Source organism: Eublepharis macularius, chromosome 13, assembly GCF_028583425.1.
Source record: "Eublepharis macularius isolate TG4126 chromosome 13, MPM_Emac_v1.0, whole genome shotgun sequence".
NCBI lineage: Eukaryota > Metazoa > Chordata > Lepidosauria > Squamata > Eublepharidae > Eublepharis > Eublepharis macularius.
The window spans coordinates 74303823-74318207 of NC_072802.1; the positions used below are offsets into that span (position 1 = coordinate 74303823).

Consider the following 14385-nt stretch of genomic DNA (forward strand, 5'->3'; position numbering starts at 1 on the left):
AGTCGGTTCCAGAGGAACAGGTTATATAACCCCATTATGGCTTGGTAGTTTGAAATTCTGAAGCTTAGGGCAGCTGAAGAATATATCTTTCTGCCCAGTGTATCTAACTTGTGACCTTCTCTGTTGCCTGTGGAAGAGTGTGCTCCGAACTTATACGTCGTCTGGACCTCTTCTGTCACTAGCGAAGAGGGACATGGATAGTTGAACAAGAAAGCAAAGTCCTGATGCTTTAACTTGTAGCCTCCTTCGTTCTTGTGTGAGGTGGCTGGGGTAGAAGCTGGTCTCTCCCATATGCCATGGGCTATATCCAATAAATCCTCCACCAGAGGAAAAGCCACAGACACCTAAGTTTCGGAGTAAAGGGCTTGCAGGACTTTACTCTTAAACGAGGGTATCAGATCCTCCCCCAAGATCTCTCCTTCCTCCTCTGTGATCTGCAAAGTAGGGGTAGGCGGAGGTGATGGGGTTGGTCAGGGATGTAAAATCTCCTCCTTGATAATGAGACAGAGTGGAGGAGGCTGAGTGGTGTTTGCTCCGATGCAAAGGGGTGGAAGCCGGCCTCTTGAGGCGTTTTGTCTTGCCCTTGGCTTTCTTGGGGATTGGTTCCAATGAGGCGCATTCTGATCTGGACGATTCCAAGGAGTGTCGCTTCGAACTTGACTTGCACCTGGACTCGGTGTCAGTTCCGGATGTTGTCGGATCCCATGAAGCTGCCGGATGGTCAGATCGCTTCATTGTTGGAGCCAAGGTTTCAGAACAAGCAGGCAGATCCTGCTCAGTGAGTGTTTTAGCTGCTGGCCTGGAGGAACCTGACAGGACCACCCCCCCAAACAGCTGCCTTCAAACGGGCAGCTCAGTCACTGCACGACTTGGGGGTGAACCGCTCACCCAGGCAAAGTAGACACAGGTGGTGTTTGTCTGTGTGCGGCATCTTGTTGCACTTGGAGCATTTTTAGAGAGTGCTTTCTGCGACATGGTAAGGCACAAGAAAGCTGAAGTGAAGAAACACGGATAGAGATAAGAGCAAAGAACCTCTCTTGCCAGCGGCAAAAGAAGAACTGAGGGGACTACGGGGGCGTTCCAGCAGACAGCACGGTGTTTGGGTGGGAAACCACCGCACATGCGCATCTCCACCAGAGCGCCCCTCAAGCCTTTTAGAACTAGAAATCTCTCTCCAAAGCAGGCCTGCACATGCGCAGTCCTAATGTGGGGCCGCACAGAAGAACAAAGACAAATATTTGTTTACTCAATGAATAATTAAACCAAAAGTCATTGCTAGTGGAAGCAGTGATGGCCATACAAATAAAGGGCTTTAAAAAGGGGGTTAGATAGATTCATGGTGAAGACGTTATTCAGTAGCTACTAGCCATGGAGACCAGAGGGAACCTCCCCATTCAGGTGCAGTAAACCATGAAGACCAGTGCTAGGAAGCAACGTCAGGGGAAGGCCTTGGTCTCTGTGCCCTGTTTACTTGGCCCTCCGGGGAAGCTGGCTGGCTGTTGTGTAATTCAACCAAAAAATAAGCGGGAGGGTTCCACCCAAAACCAAACGGAAACAAGGAAAACCTCAGAGCCCAGAGAACACACTACAAGGTGTACAAATTCATATCTCTATATTCAGTGCAATTCAACAAATATATACAGTGAATTCAATAAATATATATATCAAAAACTATGTAGTCCATTTGTTCATCCAGATACATTATGCATACACAGTCCTTTTACTGAACAGTCCGATGACTTTGTGAAGAATATACTTTTTAAATCGAATTCCAAAGCCCAATGGCTACTGTGGCACCAAGTCAGAAGGCCAATTCTTTCACTGCTTCCCCCTGACAATGTGTTAGTCCAACGCACAATGGCTCCTAGGGCTGAAAATCGCCTCTAAATCGACCAGGAGATTGGCCGGGAGATTGGCAATGAGCCTGCCAGCTTCTTACTATGCTCGTTTCGGCACTTCTTCACAGCCAGTATTGAGTACAGCCAAAACATCCAATTTCCTAATCCATATTTGGAATAATCTCAGGACTGTATCACCTGCTAATTGCGAGTGATAGTGCTAAAAGCATGGGTACTCACTGTTGAAGCCATATTCCTTAAGTACTTCAAAAGTTAATTTGGCTATGTTAATTCTATTAAGCCTTAAAGGAAAGCTGCCCAATTAATTTCACTATTAAGACCATTCGGAAATAAACTATCCATCCTATATATCCAGCGGGCTTCCACCCTTAGTAAATCCATTTTATTGCTGTTATTAGGTTTTATGACTTCCAATACAGAATAAATTAATTCCCGTTCACTGGCATGGCAATTGCAAAAATGCTCAACCAATGGAGCTGTCATGTTTCTGGTTCGAATTTTTGAAAGATGTATATATTTTTTTTGTAAGTAGCATTGCATTATAATACTGAAAAATATGATGTATAGTGGCCTTTTAATATTTGTGTTATTGCAGTGGATATTTTGGCTGTACTCAATACTGGCTGTGAAGAAGAAGTGCCGAAACGAGCATAGTAAGAAGCTGGCAGGCTCGTTGCCAATCTCCCGGCCAATCTCCCGGTCGATTTAGAGGCGATTTTCAGCCCTAGGAGCCATTGTGCGTTGGACTAACACATTGTCAGGGGGAAGCAGCGAAAGAATTGGCCTTCTGACTTGGTGCCACAGTAGCCATTGGGCTTTGGAATTCGATTTAAAAAGTATATTCTTCACAAAGTCATCGGACTGTTCAGTAAAAGGACTGTGTATGCATAATGTATCTAGATGAACAAATGGACTACATAGTTTTTGATATATATTTATTGAATTCACTGTATATATTTGTTGAATTGCACTGAATATAGAGATATGAATTTGTACACCTTGTAGTGTGTTCTCTGGGCTCTGAGGTTTTCCTTGTTTCCGTTTGGTTTTGGCTGTTGTGTAAAACAGGATGCTGGACGAGATGGACCCCACTGGTCAACTGCAGCCGGCTCTGCTTATGTTCTTAACCTCAACATAAGTGAAAATAACACAATGCAAGAACAAGGGACATAATTTACACACACGTCCATCTGACAAAGGAAACTTGACTCTTGAAAGCTTATATCCTGGAAAACATATTGGTCTTTAATAATAACAACAACAACAACAACAACAACATTCGATTTATATACCGCCCTTCAGGACAACTTAATGCACACTCAGAGCAGTTTACAAAGTATGTCATTATCCCCACAACAATAATCATCACCCTGTGAGGTGGGCAGGGCTGAGAGAGCTCCAGAGAACTGTGACTAGCCCAAGGTCACCCAGCTGGCTTCAAGCGGAGGAGTGGGGAATCAAACCCGGCTCTCCAGATTAGGGTCCTGCACTCTTAACCACTACACCAAACTGGCTCTCAGTTTTGTGTACTGGACTCTCAGTTAACGTGCTACTGGACTCAAATCTTGCTTTTCCACTGCAGACAACACAGATACCCACCTGAAACACATGCCCTGTAAACCTAATATCCCCTTCAGTTAGATTTACAGAAGAAAATCAAAATGATATTTCTCAGAACCATAACCAAGGCTTTATGGACAAAAAGAAGAAATAATAACAAGATTAGCAAAGTTCAAGTAATAAGGTACACAAAGGTTTATTGACACACTCACATGGTTAACTTTCTTCAAAATTTCCACTTCTGTCTCCACGTTGAAAGGTTTTTCCTGCTTTTAAACAGTGGAACATCAGATCATTTGCACAGCATTTGCATATGCCTACCCACTTCATTTGATTCACCGTGTAAGTCAAAACAAAGATATGAAATCTCACATCTGCCCTACATGAAGCCTGCAACACCCTTCACCATGGAGTCAGAGCAGAAGGCAACCTGCACTTATGCGCATTTCAAAGCAAAAAAAACAGAAGACTGAAACATTTTCAACTTCACATAACCATCAGAACACATGTTCACAGAGAGGTAATCTTCAAATCTAAATACGTAAGTAAATTGAACATTTTTACCCACCTCTCCGACACCTGCAGTGGGAGAGGGGAGAGGCTGCGGGGCTAAAAACTGCTCAAATTAACCCATCCTCAAATTAAGGAACTAAGATCCCACTCATCCAATTCACTCCTGAGATTTACACCTATGGATTCAGTAGCTAGACTAGAAAATTCAAAGGGGGCAGTTTGTTGAACTCCAGTGCCTTGAAAGGTTGTGAACTCCAAGCCGTCAAACAACATAGGAAACAAGTATGCCACATCTCAAAAGGGATTCCATCTGGCCAGGGCACACACAAAACACTGGGGCATGTTGCTGAAACTAAAGTAAAGCTTTCAAATTACATCACACTTCTAAACAGGCACAATGTTCAGTTTAATATACAAGCAGGTTACTTACCCACACAAAGCCCTGCCAAGGCCAAAAAACTAAGCTTGCTTATTTATTTATTTATTTGACATATAATCCAGTCTCCCCACAATGCAGGCTCAGAGTGGATCACAACCCAATTAAAACACAATACAATATACAATAAATAACATATAGCTAAAAGCAATTTAAAATTGGCAGTAAAATTTAGACAGTGGATTCCACAGTCCTGCAAGATCACTGGCTCTACAGAGGCTAATACACAGCAATGAGTTAAAAACTAGGAGGGGGGTCTCCCCCCCGCTCGGTAGGAGGCCAAGAGGAGGTCCGCCTGCCTCAACCACCAAAAGCCTGGCGGAACATCTCTGTCTTACAGGCCCAGCGGAATGCTAAAAGATCCCGCTGGGCCCAAGTTGTCTTAGAGAGAGAGTTCCACTGGCTGGGGCCAGTGCAAAGAAGGCCCGGTCCCTGGTTGAGGCAAGACAGATATCCTTGGGGCCGAGGATCTCCAGAAGATGTTTCACTTCTGAGTGAAGTGCCCTCTGGGGTATATAGGGTGAGAGGCCCAAAGGTATGCTGGTCCCAGTCCACTAAGGGCCTTAAAAGGTCAAGACCAGCACCTTGAACCTGATCTGAAACTTTACTGGGAGCCAGTGCAGCTGGCACAAGACAGGTGTCATATGGGCCCAGAACAGCATCCTGGTCACGAGCCGTGCCACTGCATTCTGGACCAGCTATAATCTCCAGAGCAGGCCCAAGGGCAGCTCAGCATAGAGCGAGTTACATTAGTCCAGCCTGGAGGTGACCATTGCATGGATCACTGTCGCAAGGTCGCAGGGTGAGAAGAAGGGGGCAAGCTGCCGGATCTGGTGAAGATAGCAGAATGCCAATCTGGCAACCGCCATGATCTGGGCCTCCATAGACAAGGAGGCATCCAAGACCACATCCAGGCTCCTCACCGTCGAAGTGGGCATGAGCAGTGCCCCATCAAGAGGTGGGAGCTGGATCCCTGAACCTGATAGCCCATGGCCAAGGTACAGGACCGCCATCTTCGTTGGATTCAAGTTCAGTCTGCTCTGCTTTAAGCATCCAGTCACAGCCTCCAAAGCCCTGGCCAGATCATCCGGGGCGGTATCTGGCAGACTGTCCATCAACAGATAAAGTTGGGTGTCATCTGTATATTGATGACATCCCAACCCGAAGCTCCACAACAGCTGGGCAAGGGGGCGCATATTGATATTGAAGAACATCGGGGAGAATATTGCCCCCTGAGGGACACCACACACCAAAGGGTGGCATGGTGATAACTGCTCCTCTAGCACCACCCTCTGTCCCCGACCACTGTAAGGCCATCCCACGAATCCCCACATCGGCCAGGCGGTGGGCCAAAAGCTCATAGTCGACCGTGTCGAACGATGTGGTAAGATCCAATAAAACCAGCAGCGCTGACCCGCCTCGATCCAGCTGCCTGTGGAAATCCTCTGTGAGTGCGACCAGCACTGTCTCCGTCTCATGGCCAGGGCGGAAGCTGAAGTGGATTCAGGATCAAGGAATCCTTCAGGAATACCTGGAGCTGTTCCGCCACTGCCTGCTCAATCACCTTACCCAGGAACAGGAGGTTCAAAACTGGGCGGTAACTGACCGGATCAATGGGGTCCAAGGACAGTTTCTTCAGAAGGGACCGCACCACCGCCTCCTTCAATGCTCCAGGGAAAAAAACCAGAGCTAAGGGAGAGATTGACAATGGTTTCCAATGGAGCCCAAAGCCCGTCCAGGCTGGCTTTTACCAGCCAGGATGGGCAGGGGGCCAGGTGGTGGGCCTCACTGCTCGCAGGATCCTGTCAACCTCGTCCTGGAAGAGCAGACTGAACTGATCTAACACAGTTCCAGAAGACGGCCAAAGGACTTTCAGTTCCCTTACTGTATCACTCGTGGCTGGCAGGTCGCAGCAGAGAGAGAGGATTTTACCAGAAAAATAGCTCCCAAACACCTCACAGCTAATATCTGAATTAACAATTTTCCGAGCTCCATGTGTAAGGGAGACCAAAGACCGAACCCCTTGAAATAATTTTGCCAGGCGTGAGCTTGCGGACACGATGGAGTCAGTATTAATACTCTTTCTTTGCCGACTTCACTGCCATCTCACAGGCTTTCATAAGCGTCGTATAGGATGTTCTTGTCTCCTCACCACGATCTGTCCTCCACATTCACTCAAGCCGTCTAAGCTCCCGCTTCATCCGCCTCAGCTCCTCAGAATACCAAGGAGTCAGGCGAGCACAGGGATGAAGAGGGCGACGGGGGGGCGGGCAAATCTCATCGATAGCTTCAGAGAGACGGACATGCCAGTCCCCCACCAGCATATCTAACGAGCCGCCAGGGGGATCTTGCAGGGCATTCTGGAAACCAATTGGATCCATCAGTCTCCACGGGCGAGCATAAATCAGCTCGTCACCCAAGCAGTGGAGCCTTCAAGACAAAGTGGTCTGACCATGGCACTGCCTCTAGCATGTCCAGATCCACATGAATTCCCACCCCAAAGATCAGATCCAGCGTGTGGCCCACTTGATGCCTGGGAGATGAGACAAACAGAGAGAGTCCTAGTGCTGCCGTGGAAAACACCAGGTCTGTCGCCTGCACAGAGGTGACATCCTCGGTGTGGACAGTGAAGTCACCCAAAACTAACAGTTTAGGGCACTCCAAGGCCCAGCCCGCCACCACCTCCAACAGGCTCGAAAGGGCAGCTGCTGGTGCGCTAGGTGGCCAGTGCACCAGACAGGTGGCCAAACTCTCACACTCAACGCTGGTGATCGTTGGGGCGGGGAGTTGCCAGGAGGAGAAAGACTCTCGGTTGAGCACAGCCACCCCACCCGCCCCCAGCAGCTCGTCCAGGACTGATGAAGGACCAAGTAACGTGGCGGGGCAAGTTCTTTTAAGGCAACCGTTTCGCCATCCCTAACCCAGGTTTCGGTCACACATACCAAGTCCATGCTGTCGGCTGCAACACAGTCCTGCAGTACTCCGGTCTTACTGTTAATGGACCTGGTATTACGCAACATCAATGTAGGAGAAGGGTTCGATATCCTAACCCCACAACCAACATACCTCGGGATGGGGCATAGGATGGAAGAGCACAGAGCCTTACCATATCTCCACACTCTTCCCTTCCAAAACCTTGCCCCACCGCTATACCTCCCATCCCCATGAACTTACACGTTGTCCACAGAAAATCTTTCCATTTTATATAAGTGTATTTATTAAAATATGCATAACCTGACTTTCCTTTTGGCTCAATTGGCCCTTAAGTCAGTTAACTACAAAATATTTGGTACAAACAAAACGTACACCCTGTTAGCTGGCAGAAGCCACAAAATATTTTTTAAAATCATTTAGCACCTACAAAGATTCCTCATACCCACCCCACCCAAGAGTATCTGTCCAGGCAAATACATAGTCTAGGCAAATATATAGGTAAATATACTCACAATTTCTGGCAAAGCACCTGTCGTAAACTTTGACTTGTTGATTATTTTTATAGCAACTTTGCGACAGGTGGTCCGTTCAAATGCCAGCTTCACCTCTCCACAGGCACCACTAGCAAAAGAATTAAAATCTTTTATATGGTGAATCTTTGGAAGGAAATACATACTAAGACCCATGTTCCAGGGTGCCTGACCACAAGACTTTATCTCCCATTCTATCAGCCACCACCACATGGTTCCGAGCCGAGTACAGAAATCCAAAGATATGCAGGTTAATAATCCGTTTCACAAACTTTTTTTAAAAAATCTCCACCTTCGTATCTCCCATGGGCCACTACACACAGCTTCATAGTGCTCTGAAGATGCCTGCTGACCCTGCTAACAGACTGAATGGTCTTCTCCCCACTCAAGCACTGAAAGAGTCTGAAGCCATAAGCAGCCAATAACCATCAGGTACCATAACTCATGCCCCCCTCCCGAGGAAAGCCACATGGGCAGCTGCATTCAGATCTGACGAGCGGGGCAGGGCCTCGGAAGTCTTTGGAGCCATGCAGCTAACCCCGCCCCTTCCTCTGCCACTCTGCCAGAGGGGTCTGGTATTGAGAGGCCAAGGCCACACCGGAAGGCAGTGGTGGGCCGTGCCCGCGTATTCCACTCAGAGGGGTATCACCAGGCATTACTGTCCGATTGGTGGGTGTTGCCAGCGTCTCCAGCACACTCGCTGTGAGGTCCGGACCTCACGGACAGGTGCATGTTTTTCTTCCCCTTGTGGAGGGTCCATGGGGAACAGACCAGTAGCACCAATGCATAGGCCCACAAGATTGGGCTGACCACTGTGGCCCATCCCACCACCACGGAAGAGAATAGGATCCCTTCTATAATGGCACAAACACTACTCTAACTTACCTTCCCAACTTCCTGGATATGATGTATTTCTCACTGAGTTCCTTGGGATACTCGGACTGATGACTGTCCACCATGAGATCAGAAAAAAAGAACACTGGAAAAGTAAATGAAGAATAAATACAGCTTTGCTGTTAATAGCATCCAGGCTCCCATTATCCAATAGCCACTACTACAGGGAAGAAAAACTAAAAGTAGTTTCAGAAGTTTATCAACTGAAGATCAGTTTGCATCTGAGCACTTCAATAACTTCTAAAAACCATCAACCATGGTTAAATTTAATCACATTTGTACCTATTTCCTAAAGACAGAAAGATACCCTCAGAGCTAAAGAAATCCTGCCATATGCAGTGGAGCAGGATCTAACACAATTGTTATTTGTGAAATGTTCATCACTATTTATTTGGTGCTCCACCTTTCTCACTGAGACTCTGGCCTTAATTATAAAGATTCCTGAACAAAACAGGATCAGCATTTTAGTTTACAAATCTGCAAGCACGCACTGCTTCTTACTGTTTCATCTTTGCTTTCATTACTCCCACCTTGAGAACACATAGTTTATGAATAAATGGCTTAATGCACAGAATAAATCCAAGAAAAGTCAAACTTGTTTGAAACAAGAATTTTTGGGACAGTGTCAGTGTTCAGAGATGTCATACATCATGCTTTCAGAGGAAACAAGTTAGTTGGTTTAATTAAGTCATGTGAGGTCCATGTAATTGGGTTTATATAAAGTATCCACAACCTAAAAACCCTGAACCTCTCATATTTGGGTTGCAATGAGACTGTTTTCTTTTCTGAAAAAGCTTTGGTAAGAATCATAGACATTTTATTTTATCCTTTAATTTAAGATAGATTGGATAAGGAATGACATGTACGCCTTTTATTTCTAAACTCACTAAAATCACGGTGATTCTTTTTCAGTTTATCATTGCAAGAGAATTAGGCTGCTTTTTAAAAAAATACAGCACTGAGTAATCTTTGGCAAGGATACAGGTTTTCACTTGACACCTGGAATAAACCAACTTTTGACCTCACTGGAATCAGAGGGCTGATTACCTATCAGAGACTGATTGTTAGAGAGCATAATAATCTCAATACAGCCTTATGGTTTAGTGATTAATGAGCTGCTTTGAAGCAGACAAATATTGTATGCCATTCTGGTGGTCTCACTTAAAAAAACCGTGGATAAACTGGAACGGGTGCAGAGGAGAGCAACCAGGATGGTCAGGGGCTTGGAAAATCCTGCGTGGAAAGACTAAGGAACCTGGGGATGTTCAGTTTGGAGAAGGGGAGGTTGAGGGGAGACATGATTGCTCTCTTTAAAGTATTTAAAAGGCTGTCACTTAGGGGAGGGGTGTGTGTTTGTGTCCTTAGCACTTTTCTACAAAGCAAATGCTCCAGGAAAAGGTTTTCAAAACTATTTCATAAAACCGGGTGCCAATACAGGCATGGAAGCTGGTAAAGAAGTCCTATGTACTCTCTCTTCTCACCACATCAATGGACCTCATCGTACCTCCTCGTTCAAACAAAGGAACCAGAAAAGGCAGCAGACTAGTATTATTGATAAAGACAATTGTTTGCCTACAACTCAAGTACTCTTGACAGAATCAAAGTCTTTCCTAAAGCAGACGGAAAAGCAAGAAAGCACACATCTTACCTTTGTTATTAACCATGGGAAGAGCAATTTCAGCACAGTTAGTCAAGGGAAGTTTCTTCCCCTTCCCAAGACATACCCCATTGACGTAGGTCCCGTTTGCACTGTGGTCTTCAATATAAGCCACATGGGAGTTTTTGGGTCCAGGTTCCTTGGAGAAAGGACAATTAACCACCCTGTGCAAGAAGGCAAGGCGTCAGCCACAGATGAGCTGCACACCACATATCACGATCTCGCTTCAATCCCAGACTACTTTTCACCACACAACACCCTCAGATACTACCAGACAGTTGCTCTTTCTGACCCCTGAGAAAGTAGGAGGGTTCAAGGCTGTGCAGCATCAGCCTCAAACTGCACTGAGTCTACAGACAACCACACACAACCCAGGAACTGTTTTATTAGACCACCCTTCAGAATGTCAGGATCTAATATGTTCTGTGGTTCCTTGGTCAGAGTAACGCCATGTTTAATACTGTAGTTGTTAGCCTTTCTCTCCCTCCAGGTCCAGGTGTTATTTGGATCGCGATTTCCATGGGCGAGGATACTCTTATCTGTTTCTACAGCCAATGACCTTGACAGGCCGAGCCTTCCCACAGCAAAGTTCTCATCGCTATGGAAGATGGGGGGGGGGGGGGGGGAGGCTGGGAGTGAAGGATTAGATGTACCACATGTTGTGCTTTCTTTTTCCATTCTCAACAATGACTGTGTTCAGCCAAGATTCTTTCTAGGCCTTGGAATATGGATACTTGTGTCAGAGCCTAGTCTTTCAATAAACCTTTTGAAACCAAGAATTTGTGCTTCTTGCAGAAGGGGGGAGACGAACTCTAGATAACAGGAATTCCATAGTCTGACATTTTGTCGAAAATCCTACTTTTACTCCCCCGACCCCTCACCCAGGGAGGATGGATACCAGCGAGAACCTGACTGATCCATCTGTGCCTGGACAGGAGGGTGCCGGGACTACTGAACTGCCTGCCGGTGGTACCGGGCAGGACCGAGCGACTCGTGAGGGAGCTCGACCTAGAACGAGTGGGATTCGTGAACGTGAACAGCTGATATCGTTGCCAACTCCTCGGCAGTGGGGCTCCAGACCCCGGGAGTCCACGGAGAGGCGAGCTGGCACCATGTTCTCCAGCTCGATGATTACTCTAAGTCAGATCGTCGGGTTGACGGAGCAGGGAGCAACGGGAGGACCTGTTTGGGAAACGGGTCGCCTGTCCACGCTCTCGGTGGGCGCTACTTGGACCAGCCCCCAACAGTGGTTTAGATGGGATGCGGAGGCCGGGCGCCTGGTGGAGGATGTCCAACGGGGGGAGGCCAGTGTGCCTCAGAACTGGGAGACTGTGCGTAATGAACTCTTAAGTTGGGATTACACTGATGTGGGCTCGACTGGAACTTGGGACACTGGCACAGGAGCCCCAGCTGCAGACCCACATTGGAACCGATTATAAAATCAAGCTCATGTGGTGCGGTATGGAATACTGGCTGTTATGGGAATGGCCAAGGGCTGGATGGCTAGTGCGGCAGAAGAGGAAGAACACCCTAGGGAAAGTTCGGAGGTGACTTCGGCAGTTGAAGATTGGGTACCGGGGGTTTCAGGTGACGCTGCAGAAGAAGCAGATAGACAGCAGTGTGACTGGGAAGAGACCCTACTCCTGCCGGATCAGACCGTGCCAGCCGAGGGGGAGGAGGTGGAATATGGCACTCCTGCCCATTACCGGCGGCTGGAAGGCCGGCTGGATGCGATGGAAGGGGACCTGGCCCAAGCGGTCTATCTGATCGGCCTGCTGGTGCAGGGTGAGGGCCCCACCCGGCCGGTTTCTCAAGCCCGGGAGGCAGGAGGGGCACAAGTTCGAGCTCAGCCGCCCCCTGCGCTACCTGCTCCAGGACCCCAGTCGCAAGTTCAAGCCCAGCCTGGGCTTCAACAACCTGTGCCGTCGCCGGCTACTCAAGTTCTGCAACCACAACAACCACCGCCACCTCCAGTTCCGGCCCCACAACCACTGCCTCAGCAGCCACCGGTGCAACCTGCGGCCGCCCCGCAGCCTGTGCCGCCGCCACCGCCGGTGCAACCTATGCCAGAGGAGAGAGGGGAGCTGGTGTGGATTTAGGTCAGGGCTCTCTACCTGATAAACAGAGGTTAGATGGGTGGCATGCAGTGACTGCCCTTATTTGTCTGTTAAGCCCCAAACGTGTGAAGAGGAGGTTTATTGACGGTGGCAGTAGATAAGGGGATCACTAACCTGTAATGATTTGCTTGAGGTTTTTTTTTTGTTTTTTAAGTTTTTGTCCCTTTTTAAACCTTTATCATTGGACCTTTAATCCAGCTCCTCTTTACCCTAACCGTAAACTTATACCTCAGGAGGGTTCTGCTCACAAGCAACTCTTTATTTCCACTCACCCAAAGTTTCAGGCATTCTCTACTTTACCCAGGTGTATAGCTTGAGAACACTTTGCCATTTGCATTTGTGTGACCTTTCATTGCTGCCTACCTGATCCCCTCCGTTAAATGTCCTTGGTTTAACAGGTAATATAGGAAAGTATGTTATAAATGGCAGTAGGACAGAACAGTCAGCACGTGAGGTTATTTGAGGTAAAAAAGGAATTTTTTAAAATCAAAAGTAAAATTTATTTCTAAGTACATACGTGTGATAAATATACTAGTTTCAGAATAGTTCTTAAGATAGCAGTTTCAAAAATAATTATATGTTCTTGAAGATATATTTACAGACTTAGTCACACGGCCTAATCTTCCACACAGCTCTTCAATAATAGACTAAACTCTCATTTTATTCATGCAGATATAGATTCACTCAGGCCTTTCCACACAGTTTACCGGACATATAAAATTAGACTTCTACAGTTTGCCTGGCTTAGCCAGAATGCTTTCTCTGAGACGTACAAATGCTGATTTAACTAGAATCTCCTGGCTGGTTAACTTTCTTTCAGAGACACACACAGACTCTCTCTCAGGCTCCACAGTTTGTCTGACTCAACTAGAATACCTACTTCCAGCTAACTTATAGCCTTCCTAAAAATAATAATTCTGCAGTCCTTCTTAAAGGACAACAAAATAGCTAAACCCCTGACCGTTTTCAACAGGACACTCCATAAGATTGTGGCCGCTACTGAGAAGCCCCGAGAGGGAACAGAGACTATTCTAACCATCCTGACTGGCCGGAGGGGGGACGGGACACAGCATCACAAAAAGCTGCCAATGAAAGCAGCACAGCTGGCACACAGGGGTTTACAAGATAAATGCAATGCATCCGGTCTTCTTTGGGTGCCATGCGTTGGGTGCCCCTGACACCTGAGGCTGGACGGGTGGCAAAGAAGGGTCTTCGTAGTCACAGTGCCAAAACTTTACAACACCCTCCCCAGGGAGATTCATCAGTCTCCTTCTACTGTTGACTTCTGTAAGCAGATGAAGAATTTTTTTTTGGTTTGTACTTACCTCACTAACTCGTATTAGATAGCCCCCCTCCCAAGTCCTTCTAAATAAATAAGGTTTTTAAGTCACAGGAAAATTTACAGAAATTGAAATTTGTTCTCTATCAGATAAAGGATAGCTGATTTGATCAGAACTTACTCTGAAAATGCGGAAGTGCTTCTTGCTGTACTGTTTGTATAGTTCTGGTTGTAGCAAATTCACCTTTGGAAAACTGTAGTCGCAGTTTAGATCTCTTCCAAACCAGTATTCATTGTTCAAACAGTCTGAGGTGGAAGCAAACAGAGATTTCAAAATACCATTGTTCTCAGGGCCCCCTTTCCCAGATGTGCACCATCAGCTCCAACTCCATCTTGGCTAATTCATTTTGGCAGAAATTTTAGGAGCTAGCCACGGCATGCTTTGGCCAAGGCTCTCCCCAGCTATGCCAATGAGTGGCTGAAACTTTAGGCAAGAGACTGATTCACTGATGGGACATCTGCATGCCTGTCTATCGCCACAGGCAGTTGCACCCACCGAGATCCAAGTCTTCCTGAGCACAAAATCTGATTACTGTCAAGCATCCA

General features: G+C 46.9%; 1 protein-coding gene across 2 annotated transcripts in view; it reads right to left on the reverse strand.

The window, feature by feature from the left end:
• CHEK2 (checkpoint kinase 2) overlaps positions 1–14041 on the reverse strand; it is a 39807-nt gene extending 25766 nt beyond the window's left edge. The window contains exons 1-5 of one of the 2 annotated variants that reach the window (XM_054996007.1): positions 13961–14041; positions 10375–10547; positions 8718–8811; positions 7815–7923; positions 3632–3685 (exon numbers count right to left, since the gene is read on the reverse strand). In XM_054996007.1, coding sequence (XP_054851982.1) covers positions 3632–3685; positions 7815–7923; positions 8718–8811; positions 10375–10390 — 273 coding nt within the window. In that variant the 5' untranslated portion in view covers positions 10391–10547; positions 13961–14041. Of the gene's footprint in view, positions 1–3631; positions 3689–7814; positions 7924–8717; positions 8812–10374; positions 10548–13960 lie in introns of both variants that reach the window. The other variant, XM_054996006.1, reaches the window with a different exon arrangement.
• Between the last annotated feature and the right edge of the window lie 344 nt (positions 14042–14385).